Source organism: Lutra lutra, chromosome 9 (genome assembly GCF_902655055.1).
Source record: "Lutra lutra chromosome 9, mLutLut1.2, whole genome shotgun sequence".
Classification (NCBI taxonomy): domain Eukaryota; kingdom Metazoa; phylum Chordata; class Mammalia; order Carnivora; family Mustelidae; genus Lutra; species Lutra lutra.
Genome location: NC_062286.1, coordinates 60,015,493 through 60,033,835, shown reverse-complemented (window position 1 = coordinate 60,033,835; position 18,343 = coordinate 60,015,493). Strand labels below are relative to the sequence as shown.

Below are 18,343 nucleotides of genomic sequence, written 5' to 3'. Positions count from 1 at the left end.
CTTTTTGAGCTTCTAGAGGCCATTCTGCATTCCTTGGCTCATGGCTCCTTTCCTCCATTTCCAGAGCTAGCAGTGGTAGGTTAAGCCCATCTCACCGTGAGTTACTGGACAGTTTCTTCTGCCTTCCTCCAGCACACTTAAGGACCCTCTTTCAGATTTAAGGATTACATTAGGCCCATCTAGATAATCTGGCATGAACTCCCTATTTTAGAGCCAGATGATTAGCAGCCTAATTCTACCTGCTACCTTAATTCCCCTTTGCCACATAATAATAACATATTTACACATTCTTGGGATTAGGATGTGGACATCTTTGCGAGGCTGTTATTATGCACACTACACACTCTAATATCCTATATTGCCTTCTCACTGCAATTAAAACAAAGATCATACACACTGACATGGCCTACAGGCCCTATTAATTTATCATTTTCCATTCCCCTTTATAGTTCAGCTGTATTGGCTCTCTTTTACTCAAACCTCCCAAACTTATTTCTGCCGTAGGGCCTTTGTATGTGCAGTTACCTCTCCCTGGAATCCACTGGCAATATACCACATCTTCACATAGATGACTCCTTGTTATTCAGCCCTTAACTCAAATAGTGCCTTCTCTAATCACCAACTTTTTTTGTATTTTTTCCTAGTACTTACCATTAACTGAATGACCTTTAGTTACATATTTTTGCTTGTTTCTTATCTGTATCATTCCTCTTCCTCCCCCACGCACTTGAGAACTCAGAGTGCAGTGTGCCAACTGTGCATCAGGCATTGTGCTAAGGCTTAAAGAAATGATAGTATCTAAGAATCAGGATGGTTTTTGCCTTCATAGAGTTTAATAGGTTAATGAGGAAGCAGCTATTAATCTAATAATCACATAAGAATAAATATTAAGTGTGACAGCGTGATAAAGCTTTATAGTTAGGATGTTTTAGTATCTGGTAGGACTAGCTCCCCTCTCATAGTGTCTTCTTTGTTTTGTTTTTCTATGTTAGCCTTAATATCACCATGTCTAACTAAATAAAAAAATATGCTGGTCTTTTTATTGGGTTACATTAAATTTAGTTAATTTAATAATTTAATATACATTAATTTAGAGAGAGCTGACATCTTTATGATATTGAGTCATCCTATTCAAGAAGAGGGGATATAGTCCCATTTTCTCAAGCCCATTTTTATGTATGTCACAGTGTTTTAAAATTTCCAACATGGGAATTTTGCATATTTGTTGTGCGGTTTATTCCTCAATATTTAATCTTTGTTGATAACATAAATGGAGTTTTCCTCTATCACTATATCCTCTAACTTGTTTGTGTATATGAAGACTGTTGTTCTTATACATTAATTTTACATCTTTCTACCTTACTATATTTTTAAAATATTTCATTACGTTTTATCATTGATTCCCTAGGGCTCTTCTGTTATATTGTCCTATCATTGCAAATGAAGATAGTTTTATTTCCTTACCAATTTTTATTCTCTAGTTCAAGGATTGGCAAACTTTTTCTGCAAAGTACCAGATAGTAAATTTTTAAGCTTTGAGGACCACAGGTCCCAATTACTATAGATGATAAATAAATGAATGGGTATGGATGTATTCTAATAAAAATTTATTTATAAGAAGAGTCAGCAGGTTTGGACTTGGCCAGTGGGCTATAGTTTGCCCTTTGATCTAGTTGATTTATCTAATTGTAATGGCTAATAATTCTAGAACAGTGCTGAATAGTAGCAGAGATAGTGGGTATTCTTGTCTTGTTTCTGATCTTGGCAGAAATGCCCTTAGTGATTCCCCATTAAATAAGATACTAGCTGGAGTGGCTGGGTAATGGACATTGGGGAGGGTACGTGCTATGTTGAAAAAATAAATAATTAAAAAAAAAGATATTAGCATTAGGACTAAGTTATATATGTATATATAAAACTATATATGTATGTACATATATATACTTATGTGAGAATATATCCTCAATTCCTATTTTCTTGAGTGTTTTTTTTTATCAGGAAGAGGATTGTATTTTGTCAAAGGCATTTTCAGCATCTATAGAAATAATCATGTGATTTTTATTAACCATAGATCTATTAGTATGCAGTATGATCTCAGTGGATCTCAATGGATTTGGTAACATTGAACCAACCTTGTAATGTCAGGATAGATCTAGGGGTTGAATTTTGCTTGGTAATCATTATTATTTTTACATTGATATTTATGGGTACTATTCACTTGTAGTCATGTTTTTTTGTACTGTAGAAAGTTTTTCTTTAATTTTAATGTATTGGAACAGTTCATACAGCAATTAAAATATCTGTTCTTTGAACAAGGCTTGGAGGTAGAATTGTCCAATCAAAACATCTGGACATTTTTCATATGGTACTTAAGAATTTTGTCTGTTTCTTTCATGGAAATTGGTCTGCTTCAGATTTCTAAATCTAATGGTGGTTACATTTGGCAATTTGTAATTACCTAGGAAATTTTCTTCTGCTTTTAAATGTATTTGCATGGAAATCTACAAAGTGTTCTCTTATGATAAAAAAAAAATCTGTTACAATGGTTAATTCCTTCCTCTGTGTGCCACTTCTTATTTTGTATATTTATGCTTTCTTTTTATCTTGAGCAAGTCAGCTTGATCAAGTCTATTTTCTTTTTTTCAAAAACAACTAGATTTAATCAGGTCTATAATTTTTATTTTCGTTTTTAAACTTCTACCTTAGGGGGTCAGTGAACTGTGGCCTGTCAGCTAGTCACCTCTTTGTATAAATAAAGTTTTACTGGATCGCAGCCATGTTCATTCATTTCATATATTACAAACAGCTGCTTTTGTGCTGGAACAAGAGTTGAGTAATTGCAGGAAAGAACATATGGCCCCACAAGCCTAAAATATTTACTCTCTGCACATTTAAGAGAATTTCCTAACCTCCACTCTGCCTCATTAATTTTTGCTTTTATCTTTATTATTTCCTTTCCTTTTACTTATTTTGGTTTAGTTTCTTGTTATTTTTCAGATTTTTAAACTGGAATTAGTTTATTTTTTTCATTTTCTCTGACTAAAGTGTTTAGTGATAGTACTTTTCTTCTAATTATTACTTTCAATACATCCCATAGATTGTGATATGCAGTTTCATTATAATTACTTTTTAAAAAATTCACGTTGTGTTTTCTTCTTTCATGCAAGAGTTGTTTAATAGAAGGCTTTAAAATTTCTAGGAGGATGGTCATTTTGTTTCTTGTTAAACATTTCTAGTTGTATTGCATTGAGATCACAGGGTAATTCTAATAGTTCTTTCTTATAGAACTTAGTGATATCCTTTTGGAACCTAATATAAGATCATTTTTTTTGATGGATATTTGGGGAAAAAAATCTATTTTCCATTATCAGAGTGTAGAATTTGATAAATATCCATAATATCTACATAAGTCATATTGTTTACGTGTTCTTTCTCCTTATTTTTTGCCTACTTAATCTATTTTATAATAAGAATAATGAGTTAAAGTCTCCTGTTACTAGTATCTATGTCTCCTTGCATTTCTTATAGATGTAACTTCATAGAGGTGGTTTCTGCGTTAACTGGTGCTTACATATTGGTTTTATCTTTGTTGTGAAATTTGGACATCAGTATTTCATTTTGTTTTTATTAAAGAATTTTTATTTATTTATTTATTTGACAGAGGGAGAGAGAGAGAGATCACAAGTAGGCAGAGAGGCAGGCAGAGAGAGAGGGTGAAGCAGGCTCCCTGCTGAGCAGAGAACCTAATGCGGGGCTCAATCCCAGGACCCTGAGATCATGACCTGAGCCACCTAGGCACCCCTGGAAGTTGTCAGTATTTCTTTGTTAATATTTAATACTTGGGGGCTTGAATTCTGTCCGTTCTATAACCAGGAGTTCTGTTGGTTTCTTACTTTCATTTGCCAAGGCTATCTTTTCTCATCTCTTTATTTTTAGCTTTTCTAGATCAATTTATTTTAGATATATCTCTTTAAAGATTTATTTATTTTAGCACAAATTGAGGGAGGAGCAGAGGGAGAGAATCTTCAAGCAGACTCTCTGCTGAGCATGGAACCTGAAGCTGGGTTCAGTCCCAGGACCCACAATATCATGACCTGAGCCAAAAACAATAGTCAGAACCTCAACCGACTGACCCACCCAGGTGCCTCCTAGTTATCTCTCTTGTATATAGAATATAGCTGATTCTTGGTTTGTGGGCATACTAAAAATCTTTTTCTATTAATAGATGAGGTAAATCTATTTATATTAATTGATATTGATATGACTGATGTTCTTGATCTCTCTATGAATATTTTATAATGTGAATTTTATAATATTTGCTTATATTTCTTAAGTGGGTGTATTTCTTGGGAAGGTCTGTATTTTAGTTTTAGTGGTTATCTTTGTACTGATATCTTTTCTAATGCCCTTAGTCTCTTCTTAATCTTTAATTATCTGATATATCAGTGTTTATTGTTGTCTTTTAACTTCCACCTATGTCTCTACAACAATCACAGCTTAGTCTACTTTTCTCTTTCACTTTGTTCCCCTCCCATTTTTTTAGTTGTATCATTTCTATTTAATACCTGTACATGAGTCTTCCACATTCACCTTTCTACTTCCCGTTTTTTTTTTAAGATTTATTTTTTTATTTGAGTGCATGCACAGATGTGTGTGTGTGAGTAGGGGGAGAGGGAAGGGAGAGAAAAAATCCTCAAGCAGACTCCATACCCACTGTGGAGCCCATTGTGGGGCTGGATCCCAGGACCCTGAGGTTATGACCTGAGCAAAAACCAAGAGTGTTGCTCAACTGAGTGAGCCACCCAGGTGCCCCTCGTTCTGGTCTTCTGTCTACATTTAAATGTATTAAAATGTTCAGAATTAGTTCTTTTGCTGAAGTTTTTCCAGTTATCTCATGGTTGGATGAAGCTTTTCCTCTAGTATGTTCTCAAGAAGGGTTCATGGAAATTATTTTTCTTTAGCCTTGATACTTGAAGGAGAGCCTGGATAGATATGAAATCATTGGTTTACAATTCTTTTCATTGCGTTTTAAAAAACTGTTGCTCTACTTTTGCCTTACCTTGTATTTTATTTTTGAAAAGGGTGATGCTTATTTAATTCTTCTGCATTTGTTAAGTTATTTGATCTTTCTACGAGGAGGCCTTGCAGATTTTTAAAACTAATCATTGAAATCTAAGAATTTTGTTAAGATATATCTTCAAACTGATTTTTATAACCGTTTTTCTCAGGCACTTGGTATAATTTTTGTTTTTAAGATTTTATTTATTTGAGAGAGAGAGAGCATGAGTGGGAGGGAGGGCAGAGGGAGAGGGAGAAGCAGACTCCCCGCTGAGCAGGGAGACTGATGTGGGGTTCCATCCCAGGACCCTGGTTCATGACCTGAGCTGAAGGCAGATGCTTAACTGACTGAACCACCACCCAGGGACCTCCTGGTTTAATCTTTTGATATGTAAACCAAATCTTTTTTTAAATATTTCTTTCTGAAACATTTCCCTGGATTATAGTTTTAAATATTAATTCTGATTCCAGTGAATCAAATTGTACAGATGCTCTTTACTTCTTCGCCTTATTTCTCTTTCCATTACTTTCTCCCTTGTCTTTTTTTCTTTATCTCCTTTTCATTGTCTTGTTTTCTGCCATTTTCAGTGCCTTTTATTAAATTTTAATTTGAATTTATTCCCATTTGGGTGCCTTATAATATTTCATTTTTAAGATATTTTTCTTCTCTTTCTTTCTTGAATGGAACGAACTTCCTCCTTTCCCACCCCCACCTCTTCCTCTTTGTTTTTGTCCTTCTAATTCAGAGTGGGTTTCCATGTACCCAGCTGCTTGTTTGAATATATTTAATTTTGCATGGAGTGTTGTTACAGTTTTCTCCTACTTCATGGTGGTTTTGTCGGGGGGGGGTGGTGAGAATTTTTTTCAATTGATATATGTTGGTGTCATTTTCTCTTTCTTTGAAGTAACTGTATAGAACTGTTCATCTTTTTCCTGCTTATTTTTGTGGTATTGGAATGCATTTTGGGAGATTCTAGTTCAGTGGAGCCCTCAGTATGACTAAGTCTGGCACTTTGTTGTGTAAAGGTAGATAGAGACCACTGGGACAGAATGCCAAATCCAGAAATAAATCTTTACACCTACAGTCAACTGATTTTTGACAAACGTATAAAGGTAACTGAATTTTCATGTACAAAATAATGAACTTAGACACTTTATATCACATCATACATAAAAATTAACTCAAAATGGAATTGAGTGTAAGAGCTAAAACTATAAAACTTCCAGAAGAAAACATAAGAGAAAATTTTGTGATTTTAAGTTAGAAAAAAACTTCCTTTATACAAAACAAAAGCATAATCAATAAAAGAAATTATAACTACACTGGGTTTTACCAAAATTTGAAACTTTTGCACTTCAAAAGACATGATTAGGAAAATGAAAGGGCAAGCCACAAACTGGGAGAAAATATTTGCAAATCATATATTTGATTAAGGACTTAACAATTAAGAATATATAAAGAGGTCTTATAATTCAATAATAAGAGAACTTATTTTAAAAATGAACAAATTTTGGGGTGCCTGGGTGGCTCAGTGGGTTAAAGCCTCTGTCTTCGGCTCAGGTCATGATCCCAGAGTCCTGGGATCACGTCCCACATTGGGCTCTCTGCTCAGGAAGCAGGAGCCTGCTTCCTCCTCTCCCTCTCTGCCTGTGTCTCTGCCTACTTGTGATCTCTGTCTGTCAAATAAATAAATAAATAAATAAAAATAAAATAAAATAAAATTTTAAATGAACAAATTTTGAATAGATGTTTCGCCAAAGAAGATACTTTAATGGCTGGTAATCACAAAAAATGCTCAGTATCATTAATTATTAGGAAAATGCAAATTAAAATCATAATGAGATACTCTATACCAGTAGAATGATTATAATCAAAAAGATAGTACCAGCCACAGGTGAAGATATGGAGAAACTGGAGCCCTCGTACATTGCTGATGGTATATAAAATGTTATTGTCACTTTGGAAAACAATTTGGTAGTTTCTAAAAACTAACAAGATAAATATAAACTTAAAATATGATCCAGCAATTCCACTCCTAGATATCTACCCATGGGGAATGAAAACATTATGTCCCCTTGAAGACTGAAATGTGACTATTTATAACAATATTATTCATAATAGCCCAAATCTGAAAGTAATTAAAAATATCCAGCAGCTGGTGAGTAGATAAACAAAATGTGGTAGATCCCTACAATGGAATACTATTTAGAAATGGAAAAGGCATAAACTATATGCTACACCTTGTATGAACCTAAGAAACCATAATGCTAAGTGAAAGTAGTCTGAGGCAAAAGGCAACATATTGTCTGAACACATTTATGAAGTTTCCAGACTATAAGATTTCATTTATATCAAATTCCTCTAGAGGCAGAAAGCAGACCAGTGACTGGTTCAGGCTGGAGGTAGGAATGGGAATGCATTGTAAGTTGGCACAGGGGAACTTTGCGGCAATGGAAATGTTCTAAAAACACTGTGGTGGTAGTTGCATAACTTTATAAATTCAGCAAATATCACTGAATTGTATACTTACAAGGGGCAAATTTTATGGTGCATGTAAATTATACCCCAGTGAAATCATTTTTAAAAACATATATAAAGAAGTAGGCTTCCAGGTAGTTGAAGATAATAGTGGCTGTCTTCCTTTCTACTTCCCAGTATTTCCTCTATAAATGACGTAGAACATAAGAAAAGAAACTACATGAAAGCCCCACTTTCAGCATGACTTGACAGAGAACTTCCAGACAATTCTAAATAAGATGGAAAAAATGCCAAATCCCAGTGCATGATGTCTGCTTCCTGGTGTTCTTGTAGATGAGAGCATGAACTATACCATGAAGTGTGAAGGGATAGTTTTTTAAATCCATAGCTTCTGTGGTGTGGAGATGGATGGATGAAGAAGGGCAAAAAGGGAGAGGCACCTTCTGGCAGTTGGATGTGAAGGAACAAAGAAGCAAAAGGGGAAAATTTAGGGTCCTGCAAGATAAAAGGTCATACAACTCTTATCAGGAATGTGTAGAGAGCTTAATTAGACCCTCTTTGATTCTCTTATTCCAGGATCTTCCTGTTAAATTTTTTTTGCCTAGTTCCCCATTCTGTCACTTGACCTAAGCAGGCTAGTAGAGCTGTGGCTTTCCAGGTTCATTTTCTATCAGATTTGTTACTTTTACTTACAGTTAGTTTGCTGTTTTTATTGATAATGCTGCAGGCAGGGTTCTTCCACTCTAAACTCCAAATCAAGTCAGCTGTTGTTTTTCACAGCCCATCCTACCCTAGTAGAACTAGAAGGTTGAACTAGCTTGGGGGTCAAGAAAGGATGGGAGCAGCCCCAGAACATCAGATTTCCCCTTTATTGCTAGAAGTTCAGCATTTTTTCATGAACAAATGCTTATCAAACTGTTGTTTGCCCCTATTTGATTTACAGAGCTCTGAAATGGTAATTTTTGTCCAGTTTATAACTGCTGTCTGGGGAGAGGATTTACTTACCTCTAAATGCTGCCATACCTGGAAATTCTGCTCCTTTATTTACCTTTAATCAAACTATGTAGTTTAAAGCATTTTCCTCAAGGATATTATAAGTATATATGTATAATTGATATGAAATTCCTATGATATATACAAAAAAATATGGCCTTTTCACAATTATTGCATGTAGTTGGGTTCCCTAAAAGCAGATATGTAAACTGCAGAACAGGGGCCAAATCCCGGCCATTGCCTGTTTTTGTAAATAAAGTTTTATTATAACAAAGCCACTCTCATTTATTTATGTATTTTCTGTGGCTGCTCTCATACCACAGTGGCAGAGTTGAGTATTGTGATAAAGTCTATATGATCCACAGAGCCAATATCTGGTGCTTTACACAAAAAGTTTGCTGACCTTTTCTTCAGAGCAAATTATAACGGTAACTAACATAATTACCGTTATAAATAATATTACTTTGTCTAGTATTTTTATTTCACATTTATCCTGCTTTTCCTAACAACCTATATATTCAGCTAGATAGATATGAAATTATCATTTATCAGATTTCAGGAACTAATGGCAAAGTTGCATAATTATGATCATATGAATTACAACCTAAATATACTAAGCATACTAAATATACTAAAATTAATAATTTAATCTAATAATCTAACAATTCTAAAATGTAACAACAGAATAAAAATAGACTTTGATATGTTATAGTAATTTCATGTTCATCTTGGCCTAGAATAACATTCACTCTAACAATATTCTGTTTACATTGAATTCTTCCTCCATCATACCTGCTCTCACATGACCAAACTACTGCAAAGTCATCATCATGAGAAAATGCACATTTTTTTCTTTGACATTTTGAAATATTCTTGCTTAAGTATTAATTTGCTTTTAAACAGGGAATATTTAAGTTGTTTAATACTAAATATTTTGTGGAGCACTTTTCTCAGTTCAATGTATCTTACCTATTAGAGAAGACATTTGGTGTTCTTTGTTGAATAATATGTTTCTGGATTGAACAAAAGGGAGGAAGGTTATCTGGAAATGTGTCTTCTTGAGAAGCTATAGACAGGCCAACAAAAGCTTCATTTAGCATATCTCCTCTGTCCAAAGGCCCCAGGAGTTCTGTTAAAAAATGATTGAGATATGAATCAAAATCAAATAAAATTTCTGCTATCTCCTTTATGATTACAGGAAAACTTCTGCATAGCCTGATGAAACTTTTTAAAAATTTGTCAGTTAACTATATAGTGTAAATCTTGTAGTCCTAGTCCTTGTATGACTTCTGTCATTCTGACACTTAGCTCAACCAGGAGAATTTGGTAACTGAATAATTAGTGTTTTCAAGTTCACATTTTAAATTTAAAAATCCATTCATAACTTCCCCATAGTGTTTTTTCTTTTCTTTTTTTTTTTTTTTAAGATTTTATTTATTTATTTGACAGAGAGAGACAGTGAGAGAGGGAACACAAGCAGGGGGAGTGCAAGAGGGAGAAACAGGCTTCCGGCAGAGCAGGGAGCCAGACATGGGACTCAATCCCAGGCCCCAGGGATCATGACCTGAGCCAAAGACAGATGCTTAATGACTGAGCCACCCGCCACCCCCATTCATAGTGTTTTATCCAGCATTTTATTTTATTTTATTTTATTTTTTTTAAAGATTTTATTTATTTATTTGACAGAGAGATCACAAGCAGGCAGAGAGGCAGGCAGAGAGAGAGGAGGAAGCAGGCTCCCCGCTGAGCAGAGAGCCCGATGCGGGGCTCGATCCCAGGACCCTGAGATCATGACCTGAGCCGAAGGCAGCGGCTTAACCCACTGAGCCACCCAGGCGCCCCTATCCAGCATTTTATTAATCAAATATTTTTTGTTGTTGTTAACCAACTACTGGAATACTTTATTATATTGGAAAATGAAGAGAAGTAAATTATTTTATATCCCACATATAGAACACAATTTGAAAGTAAAAAAGGAAAGTATCTTTTACAGGAATGTATTTTTTCCAATATTTACTAATCTTAATTGGAATTTTAAAGTATGTAGAGAGTTTGCTATTCCCACATCATACCGATGTACAGAGCAAACTTTTTAAAATTGGCAGCTTAGGGCATTATTTAGAAAAATTGTGAAACATGTTGAAGTTCTGAAAAATATATTTGAAGAAACATAAGTTTTATTAAAGGCTAAAAACTCTTAGGACCACACTGTGTGTGTGTGTGTGTGTGTGTGTGTGTGTGTTTACCCTGTTAACCATTTTTAAAGCGTGCAGTTCAGTAGTATTAAGTATACTCATCTTATTGTGCAAAAGATCTCCAAAATTTTTTTCTGCTTATAAAATTGACACTGTACACCCATTAAACAGCTCCCCGTTTATTTCTCTTTCCCTTCCTCTAGCCCCTGGTAACCACCATTTTGCTTTCTGTTTCTATAAATCTGACTACTTTGGATACTTCACTTAAGTGGTATCATGTAGTATTTGCATTTATGTGACTGGCATATTTCCCTCTGCAGAATGTCTTCATGGTTTATCCATGTTTTAGGATTTCCCTCCTTTTTAAAGGCTGAATGATATTCCACCATATGTATATACCACATTTTGCTTATCCATTTGTCCATGCATGGAAATTTGGATTGCTTCCAGCTTCTGGCTATCGTGAATAATTCTGTTATAAAGATGGGCGTGCAGATATCTTTCTGATACCCTGATTATACTTCCTTTGGATATATACCTGTAAGAGGGGTTGCTGGATCATGTGTAAGTTCTGTTTTTAATTTCTTAAATTAATTTCTTAGTTAGTTAAGTTTTATTTAAGTAATCTCTACACCCAGTGTAGGGCTCAAACTCATGACTCCTGGATAAAGAGTCGCATGCTCCTCTGACTGAGCCAGCCAGATGCCCCAACTGTTTTTAATTAATGAACCACCATGTTGTCTTCTTTGTGGTTGCACCATTTTACAGTCCTACCAACAGTGCTCCAATTTTTCCACAACTTTGCCAACACTTGTCATTTTCTTTTTTTTTTTTAATTAGAGCCATCCTAATGGGTGTGAGTTGATATCTCGTTACAGTCTTGATTTGCATTTCTATAATTATCAGTGATGCTGAACATATTTTCATGTCCTTATTGGCCATTTGTTTATCTTCATTGGTGAAATATCTATTCAGGTCCCTTTGCCCATTTTTGAATGAGGTTGTTTGATTTTTGTTGTTGAGTTTTAGGAGTACTTTATATTGATATTATTAATCCCTTATCAGACATATGATTTTCAGGTATTTTCTCCTATTTCATAGGCTGCCTTTTCATTCTGTTGATAGTGTCCTTTCATGAATAAAAGTTTTAAATTTTGATGCAGTCCAATTTATTTTTACTTTTGTTGTCTATACTTCTGGTATCCTCTCCAACTAAACATTGCCAAATTCAATGTCATGAAGCTTTTCCCCCTTTTTTCTCCCTAAACTTTTGTAGTTTAAGTCTTACATTTAGGTCTTTGATTCATTTTGAGTTAATTTTCATATATAGTACAAGTTAAGGGTCCAACTTCATTTTTAAAAATATAGATATCCAGTTTTCCAAGCACCAGTTGTTGAAAAGATTTTCCTTTTCCTCACCAAATGGACTTGGTACCCTTGTTGAAAATCATTTGGCCATATATGTAAAGGTTTATTTCTGCTCTATTTTATTCCATCAGTCTGTATGTCTGTTTTTATTCTAGTACTATAGTGTTTTGATTGCTGTAGCTTTGGAGTAAGTTTTGAAGTGAGGAAGTGTGAGTCCTTCAGGTTTATTCTTTATCAAAATTATTTGATTCTTCAGGGTCTCTTTGAGATTCCAAATGAATTTTAGGATGGGTTTTTCTCTTTTTGTAAAATATGTCATTGGGATTGTGATAAGAATTACATTGACTCTATAGATTTCTTTGGGATGTATGGGCATTTTAAAAATAAATCCTACAATCCATGAACAAAAGGGATGCTTTTATTCACTTAGTACTGTGTTTGTTTTCTTTCAGCAATGTTTTCTATTTTTCAGTGTACAAGTCTTTTACCTCAGGTTTATTCCTAAGATTTTTAATTTTTTTGATGCTCTTGTAAATGGAATTATTTTTTAAATTTTCTTTACAAATTGTTCATTGAATTTTTTAAAAGTTTTTATTTAAATTCAAGTTAGTTAACATATAGTGTAATATGTTTCAGGTATACTATACAGTGATTCAACACTTGCACACAACACCCAGTGCTCATCACAGCAAGCACACTCCTTAATCCCCATCACCTATTTTACCTGTCCCCTCATCTTCCTCTCCTCTGGCAATCATCAGTTTCTTCTCTATAATTAAGAGTCTGTTTCTGATTTGGATGCCTTTTATTTATTTTATTTCCTAATTGTGCTGGCTGGGATTTCCAATGCTATGTTGAAAAGAAATAGAGAAAGAGGGCATCTTTGTCTTGTTCGTATTATAGAGGAAAAGCTTTCAGTTTTTCACTATTGACTATGATGTTAGCTGTGGGCTTATAATAATTTTAGTATGGTCTTTTTAGGTCAAGGTAGTTTCCTTCTAGAGTTAATTTATCAAGTTTCTATCATGAAAGGGTATTGAGTTTTGCTAAATGCCTTTTCTGTATCAATTGAGAAATATATAGTTTCTGTCCTTTATTCTGTTAACGTGGTGTATTACATCAATTTACTTTTGTAGGTTGAACTGTTCTTACATTTCAGAAATAAATTACTTGAAGTATAGTCTTTTTAATATGCTGCTGAATTTGGTTTAGTAGTATTTTGTTAAGAATTTTGCATCAAGGGACGCCTGGGTGGCTCAGTGGGTTAAGCCGCTGCCTTCGGCTCAGGTCATGATCTCAGGATCCTGGGATCGAGTCCCGCATCAGGCTCTCTGCTCAGCAGGAAGCCTGCTTCCCCCTCTCTCTCTCTGCCTGCCTCTGTCTACTGTGATCTCTCTCTGTCAAATAAATAAAAATCTTAAAAAAAAAAAAAAAGAATTTTGCATCAACATTTATCAGAGATAGTGGTCTATTCTTTAGTGTCTTTGGCTTTGGTATTAGGGTGCTAGAAAGTGGAGGAGGGACATCAAAGTACCCTGAATTGAGAAGGCACTTTGCGACAGGAAAACAAAGGAGGTGACTCCTTACAGTTTACACAGAGTTCTATTAAGGGTAACTTATTGATGGGGGGAGATCAGGTGGAAGATGATCCATGGCAACTGCACAGTTATTTTCCACAAAATCCAGACCTTAGTCCACAGATTTTATTAGAGCAAGGGGCCACAAAGGACAGTGCAGCGAGATCACAGTGTTCACACACACCACAAAGGGTTTGCATGCACCTAATTGATAGCTAACCTTTAACTAGATTCTGTGGCACCACCTGTGTGTCAGGCAGGGGAAAAGACTATGTTATTGCTGACAGACTCATGGGAGGCCAGAACATGCCACCCCCTATCCTGACCTTGGCAGGCTTTCTAAGGTATGTGTATTAATCTCCAAGGGGCCTGGAACATGTACCCCAAGAGAGGTCTTTGGGTAAACATGAACAAGATGGTGGGCCAAAGGTGGAATCAGTATTGTCAGCACTCCTACATAGAATAATGATGGCTTCATAGAATGAGTTTGGGATGTTGTTTTCTGTTTAGTTTTTTGTACAAGTTTGAGGAGGACTGGTGTTAATTCTTCTCTATTGTTTTTTCTGGTCTCCATTTCATTTATTTGATCTTTGTTATTTCCTTCCTTCTGTTAACTTGGGGCTTAGATCTTTTTTTTCAGTTCCTGGGGTGTAAAGTTAAGTTTTGATCTGAGATCTTTCCTCTTTTTTAATGTAAACATTTGCTGATATAAATTTCTCTCTCAGCACTGCTTTTGCAGCATCCCATAAATTTGGGTATGTTGTGTTTTCATTTTCATTTGTGTCAAGATATTTTCTAATTTCCCTTGCGATTTCTTCTTTGACCTATTGGTTATTTAAAAGTGTGTAGTTTAATCTCCATGTCTTGCTGGTTAATTTTATGTGTCAACTTTACTGAGCTAAGGGGTGCCTACATGGGCAATAAAACATTATTTTGGTGGGTTCAGGAAGCAATTAGCATTTGAATCAGTAGACTAAGTAAAGAAGTCTACTTCACCAGGGTGGACAGTTATCTTTCAGTCTATTCAAGACCCAAACAGAACAAAAAGTCAGAGAAAGGAAGAATTGTACCTCTCCTTGAACTGGTACGTCCATCTTCTCCTGCCTTCTGATATTGGAACTCCTGGTTCATGGGCCTTTAGACTTTGGGACTTGTACCAGTGGTACCCAACCCCATTCCCCTCCATTCTACCTCCCTCTCCACCATTCTCAAGCCTTTGGCCCCAGACTGGGAGTTATACCATTGACTCTTCTGGTTCTCAGGCCTTCACACTTGCACCAAATCACACCACCAGCTTTCTTGGTTCTGAGCTTGCAGATGGCATATTGTGGGACTTCTCAATCTTCACAATCATGTGAGCCAATTCCCATAATAAATCCCTCATGTATGTATGTATGTTTTTTTTTTAAAGATTTTATTTATTTACTTGACAGAGATCACGAGTAGGCAGAGAGGCAGGCAGAGAGAGAGGAGGAAGCAAGCTCCCTGCTGAGCAGAGAGCCCAATACGGGGTTCGATCCCAGGACCCTGAGATCATGACCTGAGCCAAAGACAGAGGCTTAACCCACTGAGCCACCCAGGCACCCTGTATCTATCTATTCTATTTGTGCTGTTTCTCTGGCGAATCCTAATGTACGTATATTTACAGATTTTTCAGTTTTCCTTCTGCTGTTGATTTCTAGTTTTATTCCATTGTATTACGAACAGATATCTTTTATGATTTCAGTCTTCTTTTTTAAAAAATATTTTATTTATTTATTTGACAAAGAGATCAGGAGTAGGCAGAGGAAGCAGGCTCCCTACCGAACAGAGAGCCTGATGCGGAGCAGAGTGCCTGATGCGGGGCTCGATCCCAGGACCCTGAGATCATGACCTGGGCTGTAGGCAGAGGCTTTAACCCACTGAGCCACCCAGGCGCCCCTGATTTGTCTTCTTAATATTGTTAAGACTTGGGTGTTTTTGCCTGATTTAAGATCTGTCCAGTGGAATGTTCCATGTGCACTTGAGAAGGATGTATTTTACATTATTGTGTCAGTGTTCCACATATGTCTGTTAGGTCCACTTGGTGTATAGTACTGTTCGAATCCTTTCTTTCTGATCTTCTGCCTGGTTGTTCTTCTATTATTGAAAGAAGGGTATTGAAGTCTCCCACTATTATTCTGTTACTCTCTATTTCTACTATCAATTCTGTCAGTGTTTGCTAAATAAAAATTTATAATTATTATATCCTCTTTGTGAGTTGTTTTCTTTATCATTATATAATACACTTCTTTGTCTCTTGTGACAATTTTTGCCTTAAAATCTGTATGTCTGATATTAGACAACTTTGTTGTCTTATCATTTGTACAGAATACCTTTTCTGTCCTTCACTTTCAGCCTGTTGTTGGATCGTGTTTTTTTTAATCCACTCAGCCAGTCTATGTCCTTTGACTGGGGATTTTAATCCATTTACATTTAGACTAATTACTGATACAGAAGGACTTACCATTGCTATTTTGTTACTTCTTTTCTAATGTCTTACAGCTTTTGTCTTTTATTTCCCTTACTGCATTTTTTTCCTTTGTGAGTGTTTTTGTTTGTTTTTTTTGGTAGTGAATGCTGATACACTGCAATTTCTTTCTCATTTCCTTTTTTGTGTAATCTATAGTGTTTCTTGTATAATTTTGATTATATAAAATATCCTAAAAGTTAAAAAAATCTATTTTAAACTAACTTTAATTACATACAAACACCTTAGTCCTTTACAGTTTTGTCCCCCCAATTTGTTATTGTTACAAAACATATCTTTATATATTGTATACCTGTTAACATAGATTTACAGGTTTTTTTTTTTTTTTTGTCTTTTATACTCTACATAGGAATTAAAAGTAGATTATGCAACAGTAGTACAGGATTCTATATTTGTTCATGTGTTTAGCTTTCTTTACTGGGTAACCTTATACTTTTATATGACTTCATGTTGCTGTTTAGCATTTTTCTGGTTCCATTTGCAGAATTCTAGCATTTTTTTGTATGGCAGGTTAGCGGTACTGACTTTCTTCAGCTTTTATTTGGGAAGATCTTGATTTCTTCTTCAGTTTCAAAGCACATTTTTATAGGACACAATAATCTTGGTTGATAGTTTTTTTCTTCTAGCACTTTTAGTATATTATCCTGTTCTCTTGCAATCTGCAAGGTTTCTGCTGAGAAATCTGATCATCTTACTGAGGCTTTTCTGTACATGATGAGTCATTTTCTCTTGCTGTTTTCAAGATTCTCTTTGACTTTAACAGTTTGGTTATAATGTAGGTTTCTTTGTGTTTTTGTTAGTTGGAGTTCATTGAGTTCTTGAGGATGTTTTCATTTCTTTCCTTAATTTGGGACATTTTCAGCTATTATTTTGTTCAAATGAGCTTTCTGTCTTTTTTCTTTCTGGGGTTCCAATAATGCACATAGCGGCCTCTTACGCTCTCTTCACTTTTCTTCATTCTTTTTTCTTTTTGTTCCTCTGACTCAATGATTTCAAATGACCTGTGTTCAAGCTTGCCAGTTCTTTCTTCTGCCTGATGAAGTCTGTTTTTGAACTCCTTTGGTGAATTTTTCAGTTCGATTATTGTATTTTCAACCCACAGAATTTGTGTTTTGTTTTGTTTTGATATTTTCTATCTCTTCACAGATATTCTCATTTTGTTTATGCATTATTTTCCTCATTTGTGTAATTATCTATATTCTCCCTAAGGTTACTGATCATCATTATGATAATTACTTTAAGTTCTTAGGAACTTTATACATATGCATTTCTTTAATTTCAATTTCTGGGCTTTTTTTTTAAGATTTTATTTTTTTATTTATTTGACAGAGAGAGGGAGATCAAAAGTAGGCAGAGAGGCAGGCAGAGAGAGAGGGGGAAGCAGGCTCCCTGCTGAGCAGAGAGCCCAACGCGGGACTCAATCCCAGGACCCTGAGATCATGACCTGAGCTGAAGGCAGAGGCTTAACCCACTGAGCCACTCAGGTGCCCCTGGGCTTATTTTTAATCCTTTGATCAGACCACGTTTCCCTGTTTCTTTGTATGCCTGTGATCTTTTTTCGAGATTTTGTCATTTGTAAAAAGAGCTATTTTTCCTAGTCTTTATGGACTGGTTTTGTTGAGGGAAAGATCATTACAAAATGGACTAGCTAGAGGTTCTGGGGCCTCTCAGACCTTTTCTGATGTGTCTTTCTTGAGGTTGTGTGTGTGCTTTTATTTTAGTATATATGGGTGCTTTTGACTGTCTTGATTTCTCATTCTCCCCTCCCCCATTAGGAGATTTCAGTTTCTATTTCTGTTAAATTCTTCTGCCTGTATTTTTTTTTTAAGATTTTATTTATTTGACAGACAGAGATCACAAGTAGGCAGAGAGGCAGGCAGAGAGAGAGGAAGGGAAGCAGGCTCCCTGCTGAGCAGAGAGCCCGATGCGGGGCTCGATCCCGGACCCTGGGATCATGACCTGAGCCGAAGGCAGAGGCTTTAACCCACTGAGCCACCCAGGTACCCCTGTATTTTCTTTTTCTGCCTAGTGTCTGCCTGCATGACTGCAGAGCTTCTGTTGTTCCATTGCACCAAGGACCTTACCTGGTCTCTAACCTGATATGCAGACTATACTGCATCTCATCAACACTCTGAGCTAGGAAGGACCGAAATCAGTTCCTTAT

At 35.5% G+C, this 18,343-nt stretch overlaps 1 protein-coding gene across 1 annotated transcript in view; it reads right to left on the bottom strand.

The window, feature by feature from the left end:
- Window positions 1-18,343, bottom strand: part of WDPCP (WD repeat containing planar cell polarity effector) — a 347,887-nt gene that overhangs the window by 60,080 nt on the left and 269,464 nt on the right. The window contains 1 exon segment of the mRNA XM_047744384.1: window positions 9,500-9,659. Coding sequence (XP_047600340.1) covers window positions 9,500-9,659 — 160 coding nt within the window.